Genomic DNA, 26,125 nt, shown 5'->3' with positions numbered 1-26,125 from the left:
ATAAGTTCTTCAGCTGCCATTGGGATTTTATGCACAGCTCTGACTCAAAGGGGAGATGCCCCAATAAAACAGAGCTAAAGCCCTGGAGCTTTCTGCAAGGCCAAGCTACTTGCTTATCATTCCATTCCCCATGGGGCTCAAATGCTTTTCCAAACCCCAAACTGATTACAACTTTCCCCAGCCCTGTTGCCACGCCTACAGAATGAACTTTGTGCTTATTTGCTGGCCCCTGTGCAAGTGGCGCTTCCGCTTGGTTTCCTAGGTAGTAGCCAGAGCCAGACACGATTGGCCAGTTACAGTGCGCTGATCTACTACAAGAGCCCCAACTGTTGCAAGCGTGGGAACAATGGCAGGTGCAGTCCGAGGCTGGGTGTAGGAACCGCGGGGCCGGGCGGGGATTGTGGTTGCACGGGGGATGGAGGCAGCGCGGAGGCAGGAGTGAAATCCAACAGCAGGGCAGAGTGGAAGGTAAGTTCTGCAGCTCTTTAAAGAGGCGTCTGGAAGCCCAGCCCGGGCCGGGGAGCGGGGAGATGAGTGGCGGTGGCGGGGGCTGTTTAGACAGTGCGAGGCGAAGGCAGGCGGCAGCTGTGGGCTGCAGGCACCTGGAGGGCGGGGACCCCGCTGAACTTCCCCGAAAGCGCAGCGGGCTCGGCCGGAGAGGGGGCGGTGACAGGCTCCGGGGAGGAGTCTCCGGGAGCAGGTAGGTGGAGGTGCCGGGGAGGCAAGTTCCCGGGGGCCCTACGGGGTGAGTCGGAAGCGCATCGGTTCCCGGAGCAAGACGCTGGGCGGGCGCGAGGGAGCTCGGGCGGGGTAAGTGGAGGCAGCCAGGCCCGGGGGGAGTCCTGGAGGGGTGGGAGCAGCAGGCCTGGTGAGTCCCTTCCCCCTCCCGGATCTAGCGCGCAGCGCGGAGGGAAGCGCCGACCCAGGGCAGTGCAGGCTGGTAGGAGGCACGGAGAGCCATGGAAAGGGGGACACATCCTCCCCCCCGCCGCACCTGACCCTTTTCCTCCCAGGGGCTCCCCTGACCCACGGGCCCCAGTGCTGAAAGAGGGGCTTGTGAGCTGGGCTGTGGTCACAGTCTGGCCTGAGCTGGGTGGCTCAGGGCCTGGAGACTAACAGCCTTGGGGGGCACAGGGAGTGGGCACCCTGACAGGAGAGCTCTTCCACCCTGCTGTGCTCACCAGCTCCTCTGCCAGAGGCCCAGGGCCGGACCTGCACCCATGCCCCTGTCCAGTGCTGGCTCCTCCCACAGCTCCACCAGTGTCCCTGGAGCAATCCCCACCCCATTTCAGGGCCCCTCCTACAGTTCTTCCGGAGTCGCTTATACCTGCGGTCCGTCTCCAGCTCCGTGATGCACCCAGTGCTGGAAGGTGGCTTTCTTTTCAATGGATGGTGGGCAGCCTGTGGCCTGAGGGCTTCATGTGACCCATTTGGATTATATATGACACACGAAACAATTTGTTTACTGTTGCCCACAGGCAGAGTTGCCAGATTGTTGGTTTCCGTCCATGTCATTTTTTCCTACCGCTATTGCTAAAGTGACATGCATATTAAGCAAGGGTGAAGTGAGGGGCGTGCTCATTGCACACAATGTTGACTGGGAGAGCAGTGTGTTCCCTCTGCATCCAATCAGAGTTCTATTATGATACAATTGCCAGACCCCGCAAATTCTAGGTGCATAAGCACAGTTAGCAAAACTACCCTATCCCAGGAGATCGTCTTGGTTATGACAATCTTGCGGCCCACTGGGATGAAGGAGGACCCCTTATGCCACCCACTCACTAACCTAGGTTGCCCATTGCTGTTTAAGAACCTGGTCCCAATGGCTGAGATCTTTACTGCTGCAATTGGCACTTTGCTGGGAAGACAATTCCCTAAAATCCTATGCAAGTCACCAGTCAGACATGGAATCTTTTTAGGGGGAAAACTGTAGGCTGCCCTGAAACTGATGTGTGGTGGAGCCTCTAGCATGGAAACCCAGCTAACTTGACTTGTCTGCTAAGTAGAAAGATATGTGGTTTAGCTAGTGACTAGATTGATGGGAGCTTTCCAGTCCTGCCCTACAGCAAACATAGGCTTTGGGTGGGGCACATCTAGCATCTCATTTACATTGGCATTTTTTTACTAGTAGATTAGAGGGCATTTCCTTCTAGGTCATGTGACTGTAGCATAGCAAGACTGAGACAGGTGAATGACAGATTTTTTCATCAGTGGCAAGTGTCTGTTTTGTTCTGTGGGAAATAGGACAGGTTTTCCTCCATACGTACTTTGTAAGAAGTGCCTGCTTGAGCAAGGAACAGCTCAGTTGTTCAATTCTTGTTGATGGGTGTTCTGTTGTTCTTCCCCAACTGAAAAGGGTGTAATTAAGGTGCAAGCTGCTTGCATGAGTAATATCCTGCCTCAATGTGCTATATTCCATGTAGACTTCATTTTAATGTACAGTTTGAAAGAGATTGAAATTTCAAAACTAAAATTCAGTTGCACTGACTCATCAGAACCAGGCGGTATTTTGGGGGTGACTTTGAATAATATGTCACATTCTCTTGCCATGAGTTTCAAGCCCTAACTTTGTGTTGCAGCAGCTTCGTAAGATAGGTGAAACCTGTGTTATAGTCATTTTAGGGATGATCAAGGCCACATACAAGTTAGAAACAACACTGGGAGTGGAACCCGTAAATCCTGCTCACAATCCTATGGTCAAGACACTAGACCACACTTGAAGGAAACCCTCCTATTTAGGATTAAGGGAAAGTTCTGTCCATGGGTCACCTCTGTAAATGAAGGTATCTGTGGTTTGGATTTGTTTGTTCTGGGAAGATTTAGCTGCCATGTGATACCCGTTGTGATCCAAGGTTGGAGGAGCACAGGATTGTGATCTCTTGCTCACCGTAAAGTGGTGATGGTAAACTGAAGGAATTTGGGATTCACTTGACAGGAGCTTCATATGTTCTGCCCCCCATTAGATATGGGCTTCAATGTGGTCTGTCAAGGGTGGGAGTTTCTTAGTTGCTGTATCAATCCTCCTCTTCCAAACTCTCCCACTGTTCTGTGTTCTCTTTTGGAAGCAAATGGGCCTTTAGCTGCTTGGAAATGACCAGTTACCCAGCACAGCTGGTATCTAATTACATTCCAGAGCTGGGAATACTAACTCAGCACTATGCAGAGGGTTTTTTTAATTAGTGTTGTTATAAACTGTTAATTAAGTCCTACAACAGCAGTAATCTCAGCAGGATTGGTGGCTATGTAATCATAGCTGTTCCTGATTGTAGCTCTTACTACTTTTCAGCCTGGGTTAGAAAAGCTAATAAAACCTATAGATAACTGTGTTTTCCATCAGCTGGCTAAGATCAAAGCCAGAGAGTTGCTGATGAGCCAGAGTGCAGCTGCTAAGAACAGGTGGTTTGGCCCAACCAACCCCTCACCCACCAATGCAAAGACGTGGGAAGTACAAATTCTGGGGTAGGAAGGAGTCAGACCCTAGCTGCCAAATCATGGTAGCTAGAGGGGTTCAGTTCCACATGCTTTAGAGAGGAATGGGGTGGGGGACAATAGGGAATTGATGTGTGTCCTGTGGGGTGGCAGAGAAACATTTCCTATTCCAAAAGGGGGGCCAGGAATCTACAGTGGGCTCCTGTGACAATTGAATAGAAGGGAGGCCTGATGCCTCAGGGGCATGTACAGAGCTCACCCAGGTGAGCAACTCATGCTTCATGGCCAGTGGCACTAGGGCATGGGCACTACAGCTCTCACTGCCATTTCACCCTGATGTTTCTGAGGCAGGAGCCTCCTGTGACTTCATTTGTTCTGTGGCCTGGTCCAGACTTCCACTTAGGAAAGAAAAGTTGTGAGTGAATGGAGGAAAGGACCTGACCCGGTGGATGTAGACTATGGCTGTGGTGATGGAGTTGGGATGAGAGGCCTGTCTGATTGGGAGATTTGCTCTGATTCGAGCTATGGCTATTGAGGCCCCCAAAGTGGTTGCTTCTGTGCAAACCCCCAGGGCAGACAAAAAAACCTGCCACTAGCGTGGGGTATTTTGCTCCTGAGGAGCAGTGTCTAACTGTGTCCAGTTGGCTGTGGGATATGTGCAGATGGGTAGTAGGATGAGACCAAACAAATTTCCTTATAACTTAAACCATCCTTGAAGGGCTGAAAAGGCCACTCCATTTACCTATATAGGCCTTAATTATTTTACTGATCCTTGCTGGAGCAAGTGCTGTATCCCCTTTCAAATGTGATTCTGCTCTAAGTATCTGTTAAAATTGAATTGATAAGACTGTCCCCTTGCTGTCAATGATTTCAAATAATATTTTCTCGGGTTATAAGTGAAAAGTGCCTCCTTCACTTCCAGCCCAACGAACCTGGGATCTGACAGTTATATTCTGCTCACTTTGACATCTGGCAGGCTGGGTTCCTTTTTTTTTTTTTTTTTTTTTTTTTCCCCCCCCCACCCCTCCTTGCCTGTGATGCAGATATATAGACCTATTTATGCTCCATTATTTCTCTGCAGCCGTGCTTTGCTTATGCACCTGTAATGAAGACAAACTGAGGCAGCAGAGGTTGCATAGGTGTGAGTGCAGGTTGTGATCTGCATAATATTGTTTAAGGGAAGCAGGAAATAACACATCAGTCTTGGATGAGTTTTGGACTGGCTGTTAGAAGAGACAGAAGATATTTTTTTCTAAAGTGATCAGATTTGACTGAAATATTCCAACTATGGAGTGGAGCCCCTCCATGCCATTTTGAGTAATTTTTTAGAGTAGAACCGTAATGGAGTTTGGCAGCCTTCATTCAGGGTGTGTGTGTGTGTTCACTGCACTCATACCTACAGCTTTGCCTCCAAATGGTCTTGGTTATTGGGAGAAGGGGGAGGGCATGTTGCTAGGCCCCCAGACTAAACAGCAACATCTTTTCGTCTGCTGACTATTTTCTTAGAGACTCTTCTTGCATTTTGTCTCCTTTAGGCCACGCATGGTGCTCTTCCTTCCCTGTGTATAGGGGAGAGGCATCTCTCGTGATCAGTTGTGTTAGCAGAGTGAGTCATCTTGGCTTTTCATAAACTTCAGAAGTCCTGCTCACACTCCTTAGGAATCAGGTGAGCAGTGACAGAAGGTGCCGCCACCTGCTCTGTGTTCTGATGCTCTTCAGGTTGAATGGTAGAACTACATGGATGGCCCGTCATCTATTGAGAAGGAGTTTGTCATCCTGACAGAGCAGAATCCAAGAAGCTGAGTGTTTGGAGAGCAGGCACAAAGATGGAGGCTTCGGTTCTCAGAAGAATTTAGGCTGCTACCTTTCATTGATTTTAATGGAAATTGAGGACCTGGGTCAAGTGCCTTAGGTCAGTTGGCCTCAAACATGGCATCCTTTTTTAGTTTTGGAGAGTGGAGGGCTTTTGCCCCCTTTGAGCATGTGACTCCGTGACCAAAGCCAAAATGCTACAGATCAGTCTTGAGACTTTCTCTAACTGGGCACAGTTTTCAAATAAATAGGTGGAAACAACCTCTTAGCAGAGCCCTGGTGGAGCAGGCGCATTCTGTGCCTCTAGATTGATTTTAGCACCCTTACGTGCTTGGCCATACTCTCAGCAAAATGCTGGGTGGAGCCGAAGCTGTCTGTACAGGTTCCCATCAGGCATTGCTTTGAGAAATGGCTTAGCACACTGAGGTCCTGGGCAGTGTTCCCTGTAAGCTCAGTGCTTGGGTGGCCAGCCGGGAGGGATTCAAATGCCACCAAGCTAACACAGCATTCATAGTTGGCTGCAAGTGTTTCTAGTTAGTGGTCCACGTGTGCACTGAGGCATATGCAGATAACGAAATTTATTCTGTAGATGGATGGAAAAAAGTTGAGAAAACTGGTCTTGGCCTTTGAATGGGGCTGTCAGGTACTTCAGTAATCCACTATAAATTTTAGAGTTTGTGCATCAGTGTGTGGGTCCATTTGTTCAAGAGCTCCTCCTAATTGGTAAGAGTTTGATACATTTGATATGTAGCTTCCTCTTACTATAACTTAAAGCAAGGTCAGAGTTTGGCTGTGCCGGGACAATGGGACGTGCCTGAAATTTGATTGCTTTTCATAAAATAAAAAGGGAGTGGGTCTGGTAGGAGGGACAATTATAGTGTAGAATAATCACAGGGGGGGCAGCAAGGGGCCAGAGATGGGACTGGATGGAGAAAGGAACAGCTATCTGCTATATAGTCCAGAGAGGTTGTCTGTTTGTGTGTCTGTCCCCCAGTTGGGGGATATGCACCCCCTTCCTTATCTGTGCTGGCTGCAGCAGCCATGGACAGGTGCTTCTCACCTGGCCCCAAGCTTCTGCTGAGAGAAGGCTGGGGTTTTCCTTTCCCCAGAGCAACCAGTATACTGAACCATTCAGCCCCACCCCAGAACAATGATTTCAATGATAAACAAAACTTGAGTTAAGGATCTGAGCAACACCGGGTGACTCTTCCAGTACACTTCATAAATCATTACTACTTTGTTCTTTCCTTGACACATCCCAAATGAGCAAGTCTTTTGAGTCAAGCTATCTGCAGGGCATCTCCTCCTTTGACTTGCTGCAGAAAAGAAATATGACTAGATGATAACGGCTCCCTTGCTTCTCTGTATCATCACAACCTGGCAGATGTACCAGTGCCTCTCACACTAGGCACTAAGACTTTCCTGCCTTGTGGTGGAATATTTTCTGTCTTTGGATAACTTCATAGAACTGCCTCATCCCTTCCCAGCGGAAGCAGGAGGGTTGGGTCCCAGCCTGGCCTTCGCCCGCTGTCCAAGTGCTATCACGCTGCTACTGTACCAGGCTGTTCTAAGGCTGGTCACAAAGCAAATAAGGAAGGGCTTAGCGCTGTTAAAAGCCAAAGAAAATCTTTACTCCCTCCTCCCCCTTTCCACTAATCCAGTGCTTTCTGTGCCAACCTGTTAATGTTTATATGGCGGGGTCTCTGGTGTATCAGCCTATCCAAAGACCAGCTCCCTCCCCTGCTCACTGCTGTCCCTTGAATCCTGCTCCCTAGAGGTTACAAATAAGCTGTGAATCCAGCAATGTATTTGTTACACAGAGAAAGCTGGCAGTCAGGTGACTGCTTGGTAACTTGATCTTCTTTTGCTCCACCTGTCTGTTTCTTTCTCGTCTTTCCCCCTCCCGGGTGCAGATGTTCTAGGGGTGAACTCTGAGCTCTTGCCAACGTGAGAGGCTACACCACCACCGACAGTCGGGACCTCTCGGCTTGCATGTGGATTCTTCTCACCCAGCCCTTCTCCTGCCAATGGAGGGGAAGTGATATTTTTCAGTCGCTGGTGCATCATGTGGCTGTGGAGTTGACACCATCTGAATTTCCTCTCCTGAAAGGTAGGAATTGTGCGGGGAACCGAGAAGGCGGTTATGGGGAGAATTCTTGCTGTGAGCATTATTTAAATAATTGGATCAATCTCTAACATGGCTCCTTCCTCCCCCGGCCCTGGGAGTTTGGGCAAACAAAACTGCTGGATTAGCTTCCAGGAGATAGATAGTTAAGGGGTGGGGGGAGGGAATGGGGAAATCTATTTATCCACTTTGGGGAGAAACTTGTTAGATGTTTTAAAAAAATAAAAATTGAAGCATCATTAAATTCTTCAGATTCCTGGAATGGGGGAACAACACAAGCAGTTTAGCCGAAGAAACTACAGACTCAAATTGGCAGCTTGGTGCCTGGAGGCCTTTGTGTGTGAGGTCCTGCTATAAATAGAAATGTATTGAGGTCCTCTCTGTGCCCAGACACAGGGTCTGTGGTGCTCAAAACACGCTGGGAATACTTTGTTCTTTGGATTTGAGATCTGACTTGGGAAGAGGATTCCTACCCACCACTGGACTGACTCTTTTGTGGGTGATTGGTGGTGTGGAGACTTCCTAAAGGGATAATAGGACCGCAATGCACTGGGCTGCAGGATTTTAGTTTTGAGAGATTGCTGCTATGCTCCAGGGTTGGCAAAATATCATTTTTACGTGGATCCCACAGTGCCTGACATGCTATGAGAGAGACACACCACCACTGAAATGCATCTGCCTCTGAGTTGAAGGATGTTGGCCAGTGCAGGGTACACTAGCCCCGGAACTAGGAACAACCACTATTTTAAGTGTTAAAAATGAGACTTGGATTCCAGTTTAATCTCAGATATGTAGGCACAGTGGGAATTGCAGCCAAGGGCAGAATCAAGGTGCCCTTTGTATCATAACTGTAGTGGAATAAGAGTTTTTCTATGGGCCACCTGGCTCTGAGGTTACTGTCTTAAAACCCTCTGAGCTGGACAGAGTTTGGACAAAGAGCTCATGTCAGCTCCCTGATCTTTTGTGCCCTCTGAATCTTGCAGGGAAATGGTGAGTGTTTGCCAGAGATCCCTGTGCTCATACCCGTGCATGAAATGGTTGCAGCATTTATTCTTACTTGGCTTATGGCTCTCGGAGCCATGGACAATGCCAGGCCTGTGGCTTCTAAGGTATCACCCATAGTAGCTCCTGGCACCAGACCACCGAGAAGTACGTGAGGCAGCCACAAGTTTCAACGCTGCTGGTGCATTCCCAAGGCAATGGTGATGTGCGCACAGGATGTCAGCGGGCATTTCTGCATGGGCAATCGGAGCCTCGATGGCTTATTTGCCAGATTCTACCTCTGAGTGGCTCAGGGTTTGAGGTTCTGTTGATTGACTGAGACGTCACTGCTCCCTCCCTTCAATCACTGATTCTGACTGGCCGGGAAATGGACCTCTGGGGATGGTGAGCAGCAGGTCAGAGATTAATTCCCAGGGCACAGGTGCAAGGAGAGCTCTTAATGTGTGACAAGCCCCTGGCAGGGCCGTGTGGGGAAGAGTGGGAGGAAAGACCAGGAAGTGTGTACATGAAGCAGGGATGGACAGACAAGGAAGCAGGGATGGACAGACAAGGAACCAGGCTGACTTAGTGGCGAGGAGCTGCCTGTACACAGATTTCATGGGGGCTACGTGGGCACCCTCCCCAGGAGGAGAGGAGAAGCCGATAACATAGTGACTGGTTGGTTTAAAGAGACTCTGAAGTGTTGGTGCTTGATTGTTGGTGCTTATTGAGAGGGTTCTACCTCTGTCTGAGTGGGCAAGAGTTAGGGTTCACTGTCCAGGTTGGGTAAAGACCCAAAAGCTGCTGCTTGTCTGGGACAGGTGGGCCTGTACAAAGGGGCTGCCAGTCTGATGGAACCAGTTTTCTTGTAGGAGCCCCACGCTGCCCAGGAGAGTCTGGCCAGAATTACCCCAGGAACTGCCTTCTGGCCAATATTTACCCCTTCCTGTGGGCACAGCCCAGGAAAGTGTCCCAGAGTCTCTTGTGCATTTCAGTAAATCCCTGCTTTGAGGTGAAGGCTACTGAGAAGAGTTCTAAGGTTAGCGGAACTCGTCTGCCGGTCGCTGCTTCTAGGGCTAAATCCCGAGACCATGCTCTGACACAGGCTGTCAGGGATAAATGCATCTATTCACCTGCCCTGTCTGCTGAGGATTTCTGTTTTTCCTCTCTCCTCTCCTCCTGCTTCCTCCTCCTTGCTCCCCTGCCATTCTGTGCTCGGTTCATACTGATTCCTGGCATTCACCTTTGCTCATTGTCTCCTCTCTCTTTCTCTGCTTTGTTCTCTCCCTTCCTGGATGCATTTACCTTTGCTCTCTCCTCTCTGCCAGATGAGTAATTTCACAAATACCAACGTGTCCTCTCCCACTGAGGCTGGTGTGGCTGGCAGCATGCTGCAGCCTGGGATCTCCCCTCTGAATGACTCCAGCCATCTCCCCGCTGAAGACAGCTCCCTGCCAAGGGTCCTCCAGAACTACTCTCAAGATGGCCAGCAAATTTTCCTGACTACTTCGGCAGCGCAGGTGATCTCTGGGATCTTTGTGTGGTCAGCACTGATTCTCACTTTCCATCAGGTAAGGGCAGGGCTCTGCAGGAAGAGGGGTGTTCCCTTGGGTCTGTGTGGCACTGAAAGCTATGGTGCACACCCCTTGGGGTGAGGGAGGAAGGGCAAGCCGCCTTCACTGAATCTCAGGGTTCTCAACGGCCTCCATGTCCGAGCAAGTGAAGACTCTTTCCTTGTCTCTAACTGCTTCCCGTATCCCCAGCCAAGCAGCTCAGTCTCCTGGCTATGGCCTTCCAGCTATTATAGTATTTACGGCAGGTGCTTCTGCCAATTTTAGACCAGCATGTTACAGGGAGGGATGTGTCCAGCTTTCGCAAACCCGGTGCTAACTGCTTGGTAGACTTTGTCCTTCCACTCCCCTGCATGGTTGCCTGCATGGCATTGCTCGCTGTGTTTATCTGAAGCACCTGCCCCAGTGAGGAGCTGTAACAGATGTTTTGTTAGTCTATAAAGTGCTACCAGACCATTTGTTGTGTTAAGTTTATCCTGTACCGACTACTCGGCTACCCCCTGAAGCTTCAGATCCTAGAAGTTTAGCAGTTGTGAGATTAAGGGTTATGGGGGTTTCTGGAGATCTTGAGTCTCCTGTCTATTGTCCCCGTTACTCCACTTGTGAAAACTTCTGTGTGAAGATGTGTGTCCTCTGTGGGGCTATCTGTAACGTTTGTCCCTCAAACCCAATTCTAGGTATGCTGCAGTAACTCCACTGACATCAGTAGAATTACTCCAGACTTATACTGGTGTGGCTGAAAGCAGACTATGGCCCAGTGTTAGTATTCCTATGACAGTTCATTCCAAGGCCAGGTGGTGCAGTGGTGTAGGTACCCGGACTCTTCGCCCTGCAGACCCACATTTTAAAATTGATTTGGGGGTCTCACGTGACATGAGTGAGTTGGTCTCAGCTCACTTGTTTTTATGTGGCGTTCTCCCCCCAGCCCTGACTGCTCCAAGGAACAACATAGTTCTTGCCCTTTCAGTGGTTGCTGCTGAGGAGAATCCCTAGTACAAGATGCGACCAGTCAGGACTAAAATGTGTTGGCAAAGCTGGGGACTGATGGTGCTTGATGGTAGGACTGAGGTGTGGGTAGTACTTTGTGTGGAGATTTTACACTTCTAGCCAATGGGATTAATCCCCCCATGCCTGCACTTGCTCCCTGCAGGAATACTAGTCTCTGATTTCCCCTGCACAGTGTTTTGGCAGTGTGTGTTATGTGCTTCCTGCAGGTTGCCAGGACCATGTGGTGGTGGGTGGAGTCTGGCAGGGTATCTGGATGGATTCTGATTCAGGTGTCAAGAGCTCCTGCTGCCTGAAACAGATGTACAGGGAGAAATGGGCTGGAGGGATATGAAGATTGGCCTTTCTGCACCAGGCATGGTGGCCTGTTGCCAGGTCTGCTTCTAGGCTGCTTTTTGGCAGGTCTTCCATGTGGTCCTAGATCACATTACCCAGACTCTTCTTTTCCCCAGATCTACATGCACCTGAAGAACTACACCATTCCTAACGAGCAGCGCTACATCATTCGAATCCTCTTCATTGTGCCTATCTACGCCTTTGATTCCTGGCTCAGCCTCCTGCTCATTGGAAGTCACCAGTACTACGTGTACTTCAACTCTGTGCGTGACTGCTACGAAGGTGAGCCAGGCAGGGAGAGGTCTCCAGTAGAGGCGGGTAGGAGGAACCTGGGATGGAGGTCTCCCTTTCAGTGGAAACTAGGCAAGATGGCACCTTGGTGTGTCTTAATCTCCCCCTCTCCCTTCCCTTCCCTCCCCACTCACAAATCATCTATTCCAAGGTCCAAGAGAGAACCCGGGGAGAGTTATCAAGCTGTGCTTTGCCTGCTAGTAACTCCAGGGTTTGTTGTCATAGAGACCAATGGAAACTATCAACACCCACTCTTCTCCATGCCACTAAAACTGGTGTTGAATGGAGATGGACCTATAAGTGGCAATGATGCACTAAAGAAGGATCTTGCAAGTGGGGTGGGAAGACGAATGTTTCTGGGAACCTCTGGTAAAATTCTGTCCCCAAACTGAAGGGGAGAGTTGAGGTGACTACTTGCTTCTAGGGCAGCTAGCCGTGCCTTGCCAGAGATGGCTAAAAGTAAAATGGAATAAAATAGCCAGAACTCTCGTTACCCTGTGGCTCAAATTCTTCTGAAGATCAGAATTTTTGCCTCTGAATTTTGCTAGGTTTCTACAAATTGCAAACATTTCCCATCCTCTTCCGTGGGAGGATTCTGCCAGCCGCCCCCCCCCCCCCTTCACTTCAAATCCCACAGGTTGGACTCCCTGCTATGCAGTCAATACACTCGGGATATGTCAAGAGCAAAGTCTAAGTGCTTCCAGCATTTTAATAGATGTTTGCCTGGGAATAGCGGGGGCTGTCTCGCTCTTGAGTGATCGGTTTCAACAGGTCTGTACTGTGCAGTCCTGGATTAGTGACTGGCTTGAGGATATAAGCTGCTAGGGAGTTTCTCGTCTACAACTTCTGAGATCCCAGATCTCACTGGCTAGCTGCGCTAGGGAGGGGTTGAAGGATTTGAAGCTGCTTGGCTCACTGAGGCCAGGTCTCGACTACGGGGCTTTATTGGAAAAAGCTACGCAAATTGCTTTTTTCCAATTGCTTTTGCGGAAGAGGCTTTAATGCCATTTGGCCCAGTCTAGACGGGGTCAAATGGTGGAAAAGCCTCCTCTTTCGGCGGAGCTCTTATGCCTCATGAAACAAGGTTTACAGGACTCTCAGAGAGCTTATTTGCCCTTCCACTTTTTTCCACGGAAGAGCAAACGCGTTCCCCAGATGCGGTGGGGTTTTTACAGGATACCATAGGTATCCTGCAACACCCCCATTATCTAGATGTAGCCTGGGAGTGGGTGGTGATAAATGGCACTGCTGCACTTGAAGGCCTGGAGTTTTTGTGAAATATGCTGTAACTTTAAATGAAGAATGCCCATTGGGTGTAAATAGGCACCCTCTTCTTAGCATTCCCATGAATTCCAAGTGGAAAGAGTCCAAGGGAAGTCAGGCTGAGGAGGGAAGAGGCTATGAACCTGTGATGTAGCTAGGAGCAGGGGCATCAGGTTTGTAGACATTTTGGTGGTTCCGAATGCCCGTTGTCCACATGCCCTCCTCACTCTCAACTTCACCCCGCCCGTGCCTCAGGCTCTGGGAGGGAGTTTGGTTGGGGGAGGGGACGGGCTCTCTGGGCCGGAATTTGAGTGCAGGACAGGGTACGGGGTGGGACTGTGGGAGGAAATATAGGTGGCAGGGGCATGGCCCTAGGGTGTTGGCTCTGGGATGGAGTCTGAGTGCAGGCACTGGACTGGAGAAGAGAATGAAGGTCCATAAGGGGTGATGGCTCTAGGGGGAGGGGCATGGCACTTACCTGGGGCACTCCTTACCTGGGCAGCAGCTCCAAGGTGGGGAGGATCGGGGGAGGGAGGGATTTCCATATGTTTCTGCCCCACAGGCACTGCCTCCATGGCAGCTGGGGGCCCTGAGTCGTTTTAAATCTTCTAGTGGGCTAGGGGATGCACAGTGGGAGGGCACCGGGGCAGCAGGTAGGGCTGGGGGAGACTTGGCTCTGAACTTTGCTGGTGCCAGGCCCGCAGCCCAGGAATATTCCTGGAGCCCCAGGCACCATGGGCCCATATAACTCCCACCCCCTGGCTGGGAATGGAAATTTGGGTGGGCCTTGACTTTCAAGAGGACTGGGAAAGACAGACTGTGCTAGCTCAGCATCTCCTCCAGCGCCATGCCCCCAGACGGGGCTTCCCCTGCCAACCTGAGCACATGAATGGGTCCGCTCCGAACGTGACAAGGCGGAAGCTGGAGCAGAGCTTTCTGAAGGGCTGGTGCATAGCTCCGTCCTGGACTTCTGGTGCCCAAGTGACAATCTGGTCTGCTGTAGCAGCCCTATGCTCCGCTCGGATTTGGGTGGGCTTGGATGCTAAGTGGGGGAGGGGGAGCAGAGCCTACCCGTAGCTATGCCTCTGCTATGAACAGGGACTGTTCACACCTTCTCCCTCGCAGATCTAGCGTTTGCCTGCAAGCTCAGGAACAGCCACATTCTACTGTCTAGCCACGTGGCAGGGGGAGGTAACTTTTTTTTTTTTTATATGCAACCACTTGCAGCAGCGATGCACTGTTTCCAAAGTGCAGGTTTGAATGGTTCAGAAAGGGATGGGCCCAGTCAGGAAGTTGGCGACGCTGGATCTCTTTTAACCCTAAAGCTCCCTGGCATCTCTGCTGTGGGTCAGCAGATACCATGGTATGGAATGCTGCTTGGAGTAAGAGTATGAAGGTGGAGAGGGGAAGATAACCAACTGGGTTTGTTAATAAAACTTCCTTCAATTAGAATCAAGCTGCAGAGGAAATGAGCTCACCGCATGTCAGACCAATTCCCGGGGTGCTCCACCCTCTGAACTCCCATTGATTGTTTTATCATTAGAACAGACTCTCCTGGACCCTCCCCAGGACAGGTTAACAACCAGAAAGCCGGTAATAAAACTAATGCATAGAAGCACATAACCCATCCGTGAGAGCCTCCCTGCCCCATGCTCACGTGCCCATCTTTGTCTTCTCAGCATTTGTAATCTACAGTTTCCTGAGCCTCTGCTTTGAGTACCTTGGAGGAGAGAGCACCATCATGTCTGAGATCCGGGGGAAGCCCATCGCGTAAGTCGGAGTCCCTGTCAGGTTCTTTGGCTCTCTCGCTGGCTTTCCCTCCAGGCCCGACGCTCACCAGCTCTCGTTCCGATTCTAGGTCCAGTTGCCTTTACGGGACTTGCTGCCTGCAAGGAATGTCCTATTCCATTGGATTCCTCAGATTCTGCAAGCAGGTTGGTCTCTGGCCTGGTCTGGTTAATCTAGGTTATACGAGCTAAGGCTAAATGAGAGCCCTGGTCCATCCAATTGCAAGAAGCTTTCTGGACCAGTGCCTTTTTGGAGGCATTCCTGCTTCCCTCGTGCTCCTGATCTTCCTCCAAGGTGAAGTGGTGAATCCAGCACAGCAGGCACCTAGCCAGTAGCCATCAGCTGTGCTTGGTGTCCTGTGCCCTGCCTCTTGACTCACGGCTGAGTCAGGGTCCCCTCCCACTGGGGTGCCTAGATTCTGTGTTCATCCTCCCAAGCTCATGTACCCATTGGTACCAATTACCCAAGGCACCTACCATCGGGCACATTCTGCAGGTGCTGGCCCAGGCTGGAGGGAGGGGAACTTCAGTTATGTTGTCTCAGTGGGTTTGCTGCTATTCATGACACTCCCTTGGGGCTACAGACCTGCTTCTTTACTACACTGCTCACAAATCAGAACCAGGGGCAGGCTTTGGCTGACAGTGACCTGGACAGTGGGGGAGGAGATGGGGTGGGTTGGGAAGGCTGAATGCATGGGGCTGGCGGAGGAAGAGATCCTGCTGGCAAGGGACTCGGGGGCTACAGGCATGCCACTTGCCCAGGGCTGATCTATTTGGCTCTGTATCGCTGGACCCCTTTGCAAGGGGTAGAAGTGTCTGCTCTGTTTCTGAACAGAAGGAGGAATCCTTTTATTCCCCCCCGAGGACTCTAGCTCCTTGCCCGCCATCCCAGGGGCTGTCTCGCCATCCGTTCCTTTCTCTCGGGATCAGGTGGCGTGGGAATGTGGCTTGCGTACTGCAGGCCCAGCAGCCCTTGGGAGGCCAGCGAGCACCTCCGGCGGGATCTCTCTTGAATCCCAAGTGTGAAATAATGCTGTGTCTTCTCTTGCTGCAGGCTACACTGCAGTTCTGCATTGTGAAGCCCCTGATGGCGATCGTCACCATTATCCTGCAGGCATTTGGGAAATACCATGATGGCGACTTCAAGTGAGAATGCCAGGTTGAGGGGACAGCCCATTCCCCCTGGGCAGAAACGGCTGCATCAGTGCTCCTCTCTGAGAACTGGCGGAGGCATCCCCTATCTCCAGGGCGCTCCTCTCCAAAGGGAACTGTTCTGGGAGTGGTGGGGACAGGAAACCATAGGGGGAAATGGAAGAGTGTTCCTGTGTCCTGTACTGGGACACCATCCCCCTCCATCACACCCTTCCTACCACAGCTCATGGGGGTGGCAATCTGTGGCCATTGTAACTCCCAGAGCAACAGGGCCCAGACCAGCCCTGCAATGGGGAGAGAGGCTGTTGCCTCTTCCTGGGTGTGAACTGGAAATGCTGTGGATCACGGTGCTAAGCCCTGTGGTTGTAACTAGCACCATGATGGGGGAGGGGAACACACCCGAGTGAAGTGGGCATTGCATGCCTGCCCCACACCTGCGCTAGGGGGAGAAGCCTCAAACCCAGAAAAGATTTTTAGGCTGTTAATCCAGATACACAAACTTGGGCCTTTCCCTTCCTTCCTCTGACTCCAGGACTAGACTGTGGTGGTTTTTCCAACCGCTGTATTTGTTCTACCTGCACTTTAGTTTTTGGACTGTGACCTTTAACCTTCCATCCCACCAGTAAGGAGCCCTCAGCCTAGTGAGCCACCATGGTAGCAATTTCCTTGTGTTTCTGTATGGTACTTGTCACCCAGTCAAACACAGCCCCTTGAAATAGGGCTGCAGGTGCCTTTCTCTTAAATGTGGAGGAGATGCTGCAGTTGGAGAGAATAAGTCCCAGCATGCAACACTCCCTCTTGCTCTGCATCTGCAAGCTCCATGTAACCTCTGTCTTGCAGAGGAGGAGTGGCTGCAGCCCGTTCCATTTAGGTTCCTGGCGACTTGCCAGCATGATCTCTGGTTGGGCATTATTCCAGCAGCACAGAGTGGTCATTCATTCTCATTCTCTCTCTCTCTCTCTCTCTCTCTCTCCAGTATTCACAGCGGTTATCTCTACATCACCATCATCTACAACTTTTCTGTCAGCATGGCCCTCTATGCGCTCTTCCTCTTCTACTTCGCCACCCGGGATCTCCTGCGCCCCTTTGAGCCAGTCCTCAAGTTCCTTACCATCAAGGCCGTCATCTTCCTCTCCTTCTGGCAAGGTGGGTCCCAGAGCTTTCCCTGATCCCTCCACTCAATGAGTTGGGGGCACCATGCGGCCCTATGGCAGCAGCGCAGCCTACTGCATGCGCTGACCCAGATCTGACCCCCTTCCTGTGTCTCTCCACAGGGATGCTGCTAGCCATCCTGGAGAAGTGTGGGGTGATCCCTGAGGTCCAGATCATTGACGGGAAGGAGGTGGGGGCTGGGACGGTCGCTGCTGGCTACCAAAACTTCATAATCTGCATTGAGATGCTATTTGCTGCCATTGCTCTGCGCTATGCCTTTACCTGCCAGGTGTACAGAGAGAAGAAGGAAAGCTCATCAGGTAACTGCCCTCGGAAGCCATCCTCTCTGCATCCTCAGGGCCCCAACACGTAAGGAATGAGGGGGTCCTGTTTTCAGTTGAACAGCAAAAAGCCTTAGACTCCATTTGTCATCTCTGTTCTGTTAAATCCACTCAGTTCTCTCTCCCATGATGCCTTGAGGCAGCTGCTAATGGGTGGGAAGAGTGTTTTTTTTGTTTGTTTGTTTGTTTTTGTTTTTTTTTTTTTTCCAGGAGGAATAGCTGGACTAGAGGGTTGCCATTATTGCATGTACAGTGTAAGGAAACACCCTTGTGTCAAACGATTCAGAACCATCAGGTTGTGCACATAGCTGAGCTCTTGAAATGTCACTAGGGCCACCTCTCCCATTCCCTCCCACTTCCCAGGCATCTTGCCTTGCACTCTTGTGTTATGAACACAAGGTTATTGCTCACAACCAAGCCCTGATATGGAGAGTGGCCCCTGGGTGTTCCTGGAAGAGTGATGACCACTGAGCTCCACTTCAGATCCCATGACTGGCCTCTGTCTCCAACGATGGGAATGGTGCAGTGACCACACTAGGTTCCCATGGGGGAAAAGGGAACAAGGAAGCCTTGTGTTACTCCAAGGTTAGTGTGGCTGATCAAAGTGCATCATAGCTTCAGACTTCCCATGCAGCCCTTGCTGCTGGAGCAGGGTCTCTGTGCCCTGAGTTGCTACAGTGTTGAGGGCAGTGGTCTCAAGGAGTCTGACTGTTTAACAGCTGGCTGGTCACTTGCAAAGCCCAAAGACTGAATGTGCAAGAGAACGAAAGGGGGCGATCTCTGTGATCTGGGCTCTTAAGAGTCACAGCATTTGGTTTGGTGCGGGCAGCATGCCGGAGAGGGATTACATCCTTTTGTTGGAAAAGCTGTTCCACCCTTCATAGCCGGACCAGGCCATGTCTGCATGCTGCCCACCTGCTACCTTCTAGGGAGGCTGTACTTGCTCATGGCACGAAGAACAGCGCTCCTACCTTTTGCTAGAATTGGAGCATAGGGCAGGCAGGGGAATCTCTTGGTCCAAGTTGTCCATTTAACAAAGACACAGCCGTTTTCATCTGTGTATAGATTTAGCTGGTCATAGAATACTAGGACAGGAAGGGACCTCAAGAGGTCGAGTCCAGTCCCCTGCCCTCATGGCAGGACCCAGTACTGTCTAAATATAGCCCTTTCTGTTATGCTGGAATGAGACTCACTCACCCATCTCAAACTTGCCTAGAAATCGCCACGGCTGTTAACCCTGCACCCAGCTAAATCAATTAAAGTGTAACCACTCACAAAGCCAGTGCATCCAATGTGCTTTGATAGCTGCACACTGGGACGTGTTTCCTGTTGGCCCAAGGTTTTATTACATGGCTAGGCTTAGGATCTCTGTCTGTCTGGTCCTGCCTGCCTTCCCATCTCCCTTGTCTCCTTCCCTTTTAAAAGTGGACCACTCATAACTATTCTCTCTGCTTCCAGCAAACGTGGCCCCCATGCAGAGCATCTCAAGTGGGCTGAAGGAGACAATGAGCCCTCAGGACATTGTGCAGGATGCCATCCACAACTTCTCCCCCACCTACCAGCAGTACACCCAGCAGTCCATGCAAGAGGCAGAGACAAAAGCGCCTGGACAGATTGGACACACGGCACCCAAAGCGGATGGACAAAATACCAAAAAAAGCAAAAACATTGAGAAAAGAGTGCTGATGCTCTCCGACGATGAACCCTAGGAGAGAGCTGAGAGGACAGCAGCATGGGAGATGTTTAAAAACTCGTTGTCTCCGTTAATCTCCTTCAACTTGGAAGCTACCTCAAAGCCCAGGCTGAGCAATCTGGAGCCAAATGAGAGCAAGAGACCTGAGCCAAAGAAGCTAAGACCAGCAGTTGCTTTGGAAGGAAAGAAATAAGGAACCGGAGAGGGGCTGAATTGTGCTAGGCTTCTGCTATCCTGCCCTGCACATGTTGGAGACTAGTTCTCCTCTGTTCTCATTAGGCCCCTATACTTTTGTCAGTCACCGTTTCTATCCGTGAAGTTGCCCCTCTTCCAGTGTTGTGACTTACATCTAGTGTCTGCATCAGTGCGGTGGGAATGCTGGGACGGGAAGCCACCAGGACTCCTGGGAGCTGGACTAGCTCGTCCTCAGTTGCCTCTTGCCTATGAGCAAGAGCATTTGGGGGAAGAGAATTGCTCTGTGCATCATGACTCTGTTTAGTGACTCTTGGCCTAAGTAAAAAGGGTGAATGGCTCAAGTGCTGAGGAGAAGAGCAGAATGGCAGGTCAACTGTCCATCTCCTGCTTTGGCATTTTGGAAGTTGCCATTATTTTTGTTAACTTAAACCTCAGGAATCTTGTAGGAAATAGTTATGGGGGAAGAGGAAAAAAATGAGCTAATTTCTGGTACCTACCTGCTTAAAATGTAATAACCCCCAAGGAAAGGGCTAAAATGAGATTCACGTGCTGCTACCTGTACTGTTTCTGAGAGGGGGAAATCCCTTATTTGTGTCTTTAAAAGAACAATGATCCACCTTGGAGTGGATCAGATATTGAAATGGATTCCAATTGGCTTATTTGCTTTGCAGGGAATTGAACTCTCATGACTGTAATGGGTTAGGAATTCACTGACTGGAAACTTCTTGGACACTTTTTGTTAAGCTGCTCTCCTTACATCTAGGAAACAACTTTATTTTAATGCATAGCACTTGGCTTCATCTAGACTGGAGAGAACCAGAATTATTTAAAAAATTAAAACCCCACAACCACAATTCATATGTGGAAAGTGTTTGCTTGTAAACCCTAGCACAGCTCTGCCCCTGCTTGAGTTACATACTGATCTGCTGCTGGGGTCCTGGTTCCCACTTCTGATCACCTAGGGGACCAAAAATGGCAGAATGGCTCTGTTCTAAGACAGATGGTGAGCAAAATATAAATAAGCCTGACTCCTTTTTCTGTTGACCTGCACAAAGTCATTTGTGGGGGACAAATACCTGAATATGGGATCAGTTGGATTAATTTCTCTCTGCTGAACAACAGATAGTGCACCCTATTCCATGAGCTCTCCAACATCTCTCCAGAATAGTATTTTAGATCTTAGAAGAAAGCTGCACCAATTTCTGACCATACCCCTTCTCTCCTATCAGAATGCCCATTGGAAACTCATCTGGGTATTGGCATCGCTTTGTCTCAGTTTATTTGTGGTGGGGAGACCATTTCAGTGTGCCTTAAAAGGACCTACAATGCCTCAAAGTTGCTGCCATGTAATAAATGGACAGTTAACTCCTCTGGTTCTGTTTAGAAGGGGACCTTTTTATTGCTAGCAATTTCCCCAGCTCTGTGCTCCCTTGAGTCTGAAGTAGAAATTGTAATGTAATGCTGCATTTTACTATTTATGAGGTTGGTTGGTTTGTTTTTCCTAATAAATGTCTGTTTCTATTACGGCTCCAATGAGTGCTTCATTTGGCAAAGCCGTAAGCGAGGGCAGATGTGATCCAGCAGCTTTCTGCCATCTAACACTGACACCAAATTCAGAAACACCTCATTGGCCTCTACATCTTAAGGCAGAAGTGCCTGTACACACACAATGTACCATGATAGGATAAGGTCTCAATTTTGGAATATAGGGCCATAGTTAGAAATGATCTGGAGAAATGGTCTGAGGTAAATAGGATGAAGTTTAATAAGGACAAATGCAAAGTACTCTACTTAGAGAGGAACAATCAGTGTCTCACATATAGAAGTGATTGTCTAGGAAGGAGTACTGCAGAAAGGGATCTAGGGGTCATAGTGGACCACAAGCTAAATGAGAGTCAGTGAGAGACTTGCAAAAAAAAGCAAACATGATTCTAGGATGCATTAACAGGAGTGTTGTGAGCAAGACCCAAGAAATCATTCTTCTGCTCTGTTCTGTTCTGATTAGGCCTCAGCTGAAGTATTGTGCCCAGTTCTGGGCACCACGTTTCAAGAAAGAGGTGGAGAAATTGGAGAAGGTCCAGAGAAGAGCAATAAGAGTGATTAAAGGTCCAGAAAACATGAGCTATGAAGGAAGACAAAGAATTGGGCTTCTTTAGTTTGGAAAGGAGAAGACAGAGGGGGGCATAATAGTGATTTTCAAGTATCTAAAAGAGTGTCACAAGGAGGAGGGAGGAAAAATTGTTCTCCTTGGCCCCTGATGATAGGACAAGAAGCAATGGGCTTAAACTGCAGCAAGGGAGGTTTAGGTTGGACATTAGGAAAAACTTCCTAACTGTCAGGGTGGTTAAACACTGGAATAAGTGGTCTAGGGAGGTTGTGGAATCTCCATCTCTGGAGATATTTAAGAGCAGGTTAGACAAACTTCATCAGGGATGGTCTAGAGATAGTGCTTGGTCCTGCTGTGAGGGCAGGGGACTGGACTTGATTACCTCTCAAGTCCCTTCCAGTTTTAGAATTGTATGATTCTCTGGGAGTCCTCACAGGTTTTCACTTCACCTTTTCTATGCTGGTAGAACCCAGTGCTCTCCTCTGCATCCCTTCTCCCTCCTGTCTTGTTCTCTGGAGTTGTCAGAGGTCATGTTAGCTTCAAACTGGGCTGTTTAGCCTTTTGCAGCTATGCTTGGACGATGGCATATAGACTTGATCAGAGACGCTTCCCCATCTTGCTGGAAGACCCTGAGAGCAATACTCTAGCAGCATGTAGCATTGTAGCTGAGGTAGTCAGAGGGTCCCAGTACTGCTGCTGCCTGCTTAGCTGGAGAAGCTGCAGCAAATCTATCTTGGAAGGGGCAGGGCATTCTGTGGCCTGTCCAGGGCTATCTAGAGCAAGAGAGCATGTGCTAAACATGACAAGGTGCCCTGTGTAGATACTGACAAAGCTATTCCGCTTTACAGTACGGCCATCAAAGCAGTCACTCTAGCTGAGCAAGGTAGTCTGCCTGGGGAGAGTTGTCCTGTCAGAGGTGGGACAGAGGTTGCTTCAGCTAGAGGGGTGAGGGCAGACAGCAGAGGTGATTGTAGCACAGCTATTAATGCTCTTGCCTAATGTGCTAGGATAAAGAGTCGAGCAAGAGAACAGCAATAAATGTAACTTACATCCCTGCATGGAGTACGGACTCCAAGGTGTTCATCTCTACTGGTAGCAAGTGCAGCTCCCGCTGCAGTCAATGTTGGTCAAGCCCTCATTTAGTAGATGCAGGCCAGCTCTCATTTCAAAGAAATCATGCTGATGTATCACTGCAGGCAAGAGTGAGCCATCAGCCTCTAGCAGCCCTGAGTCTGACTGAATACTAGCAGCTGCTGTGCTCCTGAACAGCAGGCATGACCCCATGTGGACCACGATTGGGGGTCAGCCTGGACTCTCTGCTGCTCTTTCATTAGGATGATGCCGTGTGTGTGTTTTGAAATGGTGGTGAATGGGCACAGAGAACAAAGCCATGGGAAATGCCTTAAAGAGAATGATGCCTCTGCTAGCCACTGAGTCCCCAGGGGACATGCTAATAAATGGCCTCTCTCCCTCAATGAGCCTTGAGCTCAACCATAGGCTTGCCCAGTGTCTCATTTTGTCCTGGTGCCTGGAGGAGAGCTAGAGGCAGGTTCCAGGAAGGGCAGCTGACAACGATTACCGGAATTGCAAGAATGGTTTCCTCCCAGCTTTTGGGGCACCTGCCTGCCTCTCCCTAAACAAGAGCTGGATCACAGCTCTGTTTGCTGGCATTTTACACACTGCAACCAAGTAGCACTCAGAGCTGTGTGTGCATACTCATAACAGACCTCATAAGAGCTACCTGCTTCATCAAGGCCTATGGGGTATTTGCCCATCACTATATAAATGTAGTTGAGGTAGCAGACCTCCCAGAAGCATAGTGAGAAGTGTGGTTACAGCTCCAGCTAGTGGCCCTGTGTGCTCTCCCATGCTCCTCGCTCCATCTCTTGTCTCAATTTAGATTGTACGCTGTTTAGGGCAGGGACGTTGTTTTGCTCTGTTTATGCAGTATCTAACACGGTATGCTAGTCATGGACCAGGAACCTAGCATGCTACCACGAAGGGACATCTACACTGCACTGCAAACGGCGTAGCTTATTTTGATAATTCCAAAATAGCACCAACATTCAAGATAAAGCAGTATTCTGACAAGTCCCTAATCATCATGGATTACAGGGATGCCGGAATAACACACCTGTTATTTTGAAATAACCGGCATGTTTAAAGACTGGAATAGCTATTTTGGGATACTTCCGGTATCCCGAACTAGTGCTGCTGTCTAGACATAGCTTAAGAAAATTCAGGAGTTTTGAAGCTTAATACCAGCTGTGGCTTTATGACTGGACTATTCCCGTGGGGCAGAGCGTCCTACACTCCATTAAAAGCCAGTGCTCCTGACTCAGGGCCGCCACCTTTGTCCTGCTCTAGTGAAGCTGCTCTCCTGCACGTTGTAGCATTTCCTCTGCAATTTTCAAGGTAATGGGCTAGTCTGTCTCCAGCAGGAGCTAGATTTCACACTGGTACGCGAGCAGCACGTTACATCATCTGAAGGCTAACGTGTTTGATGCTGCAGCCATCCTCTCAGGCTTGCATCCGCCACCCAGCCTGGTCCATCCCCACAATATCAATGGGGGGGGGGGGGATGTCAGAAGAATGGGGTGAGGGGAACCAAACCTACTTCATCAACCACCACAGCTGCTCTGCCCATCTTCCTCCCCACACACACACACATTGCCCTTGTCAGGCTCACTGAAAACCAAGCCTTGCTCATTCAGGCCATTTGCCATGTCCCAGCCTTCCCACTGAAGCATGTTTACCCTTTAGCATGTTCAACCTGCTTATCCTGGCCAAAAGCCTCTACACTGCTTCAGTAGAGGAACAAGGAGGATAAAGTCTGCTTCAGGGCATGTCTCCACTAGGAAATTATTTCAAAACAGTGTGTCCACACTTCAGAGAAGCCTTGAAATTAGTCCGAGGCAGGTTTCCCTAATGTGGATGAGCTACCTCAACTTAGAGGCCCAGGAAGCACTGGGGAGTACTTACGTTGAATGACTCTGGGGAGTCGTTTTTTTGAAAGAGCAGCAGTGGAACATCCCCACTACCGCTATTTCTAAATAACTATTTCAAAATAAGTGGTATTCCTTGTAGAAAGCAGGAGTTATTTAAAAATTACCAGCCCATTATTTTGAAACAACAGGCTTGGTAGTGTTGCTGCTTCACTTATTTCAAAATGACTCCCCAGTGTAGACCAGAGCTCAGTTTCCTTCTAACTCCCCTCTTTAATGAATGCCCTGGCTGTGTCTAGACTGGCAAGTTTTTCCGCAAAAAGAACTTGCCAGCTGTCTACACTGGCCGCTTGAATTTCCGCAAGAACACTGACTTCCTACTGTCTGAAATCAGTGCTTCTTGCGGAAATACTATGCTGCTCCCGTTCGGCAAAAGTCCTTTTGAGCAAAAGGGCCAGTGTAGACAGCTCGGATTTGTTTTGCGCAAAAAAGCCCCAATCGTGAAAATGGCGATCGGGGCATTTTTGCGCAAAAGCGCGCCTAGATCGGCATGGACGCTTTTCCACAAAAAGTGCTTTTGCGGAAAAGCATCCTTGCCAATCTAGACGCTCTTTTCCGCAAATGCTTTCAACAGAAAACTTTTCCGTTAAAAGCATTTGCGGAAAATCATGCCAGTCTAGACATAGCCCCTGAGTCTATGAAACAAGTGCCCCAGTCCCATGCACTAAGAACCCAACTCTCTTCTAAGGGGAGGGCTACTCTTTCACTTGATTGACAGAAACTTTGTGCATAGGTCCCTAGTTCATGGAGGAGGAGCAACTGCATTTTCCCACAGCAAGTACACATGCGAACGCTGCAACCAAGTGGCTGAGGATGGAAGTATAAAGTCAGCAAAAGTGCTGCTCTCCCTGCCCGCCTGCTGCAGGAGCTGCTCCAGTTGGACTGGAGCACTCACTGTTCATGGCAGGCCCCATGGAGCTGGAGAGCCCCCTGCCCACAGCAGGCATACCCTTAGGCAAATAATGAAGTATGGGATTAAATGCACTGCCTTCAGTCATCTTGTGTTTTCTGCAACTACAGTTCCTAAAATGTGGCCTGTGACCCAGGGCAGCTAGTGCTGAGGTTACAAGCTCTGTTTCCCAGCTGTTTCTATCAGTTTGAAAGGGACAAGACACACCCACACACAACATCATATTGAAGTTTAAAACATTCATTTGCCCTGGGGCAAGTGCTGCCATTACATGACCACAAACAGAAAGGTGGGATACACATACAAATTTAAGGAAAAATAGTTCTCTAGCATGAACTCTCCACGATAGTTACTCTGCAAGAAAACTTGTAGCACACCATCAGCACTTTAACTGGATCCTTGTTGATGGAGTAACATGAATAGAACCTACTGCAGTGCTAGTATCTGCTGGTTCCTGGTGACCTTTCTAGGAAAGTACAAACAATGTCTATAACTTGAGAGGCTGCATGGCTGGAGCCCACTGTGCATATAAGAGAAATGCAGGTGATGTAGAGGAATAAATACACACATCTTTTCAGCATAGTTAGTTCCAGATGAATCAGGAAAGTAGAAGTGGGCCAGGGAAGATGCTGAACCACTGAACAAACAGATGTCACTTCGAAATGATTAGGGCACCAAAAATGCTGTCAGTGGGGAAGTTTGTTGGGTTGGGAGTGGTATACACACTAGCTCCCTGAAACTCCCCAATCAAGGCTTTGAGATGGGGTGAGTTAACTACCACCTACATGCTAAGCTGCTGTTTTACCAGTTTACAACTATGTGGCCAGAAACATGGCTCTCTGGCAGCTCCTTATGAGTCTCAGAGGGGTAGTCGTGTTAGTCTGTAACTTCAAAAATGAGTGGTCCTATGGCACCTTAGAGACTAATAAAAATATATAGTATCATGAGCTTTGTAGGCAAAACCCATTTT

The 26,125-nt window shown here is 49.5% G+C and overlaps 1 protein-coding gene across 6 annotated transcripts; it reads left to right on the top strand.

The window, feature by feature from the left end:
- Positions 1–298: 298 nt before the first annotated feature.
- Positions 299–20,654, top strand: TMEM184A (transmembrane protein 184A). 6 transcript variants are annotated; one of them, XM_025178815.2, is made up of 11 exons: positions 299–468; positions 4,965–5,095; positions 7,155–7,351; positions 9,676–9,918; positions 11,376–11,541; positions 14,493–14,583; positions 14,672–14,747; positions 15,655–15,746; positions 16,729–16,898; positions 17,027–17,224; positions 18,704–20,654. In XM_025178815.2, exons 4-11 carry the CDS (start codon positions 9,676–9,678, stop codon positions 18,952–18,954), a joined length of 1,287 nt encoding a protein of 428 aa, XP_025034600.2. In that variant the 5' UTR covers positions 299–468; positions 4,965–5,095; positions 7,155–7,351; the 3' UTR covers positions 18,955–20,654. The 6 variants fall into 6 exon arrangements, with proteins under 6 accessions (XP_025034600.2, XP_025034602.2, XP_075755696.1 ...); XM_075899580.1 differs by lacking the exon at positions 299–468 and adding an exon at positions 555–700; XM_025178817.2 differs by lacking the exon at positions 4,965–5,095.
- The last annotated feature ends 5,471 nt before the right edge of the window (positions 20,655–26,125 follow it).

Source organism: Pelodiscus sinensis, chromosome 16, assembly GCF_049634645.1.
Source record: "Pelodiscus sinensis isolate JC-2024 chromosome 16, ASM4963464v1, whole genome shotgun sequence".
Lineage (NCBI taxonomy): Eukaryota > Metazoa > Chordata > Testudines > Trionychidae > Pelodiscus > Pelodiscus sinensis.
This window is presented reverse-complemented; position numbering and strand designations above follow the sequence as displayed.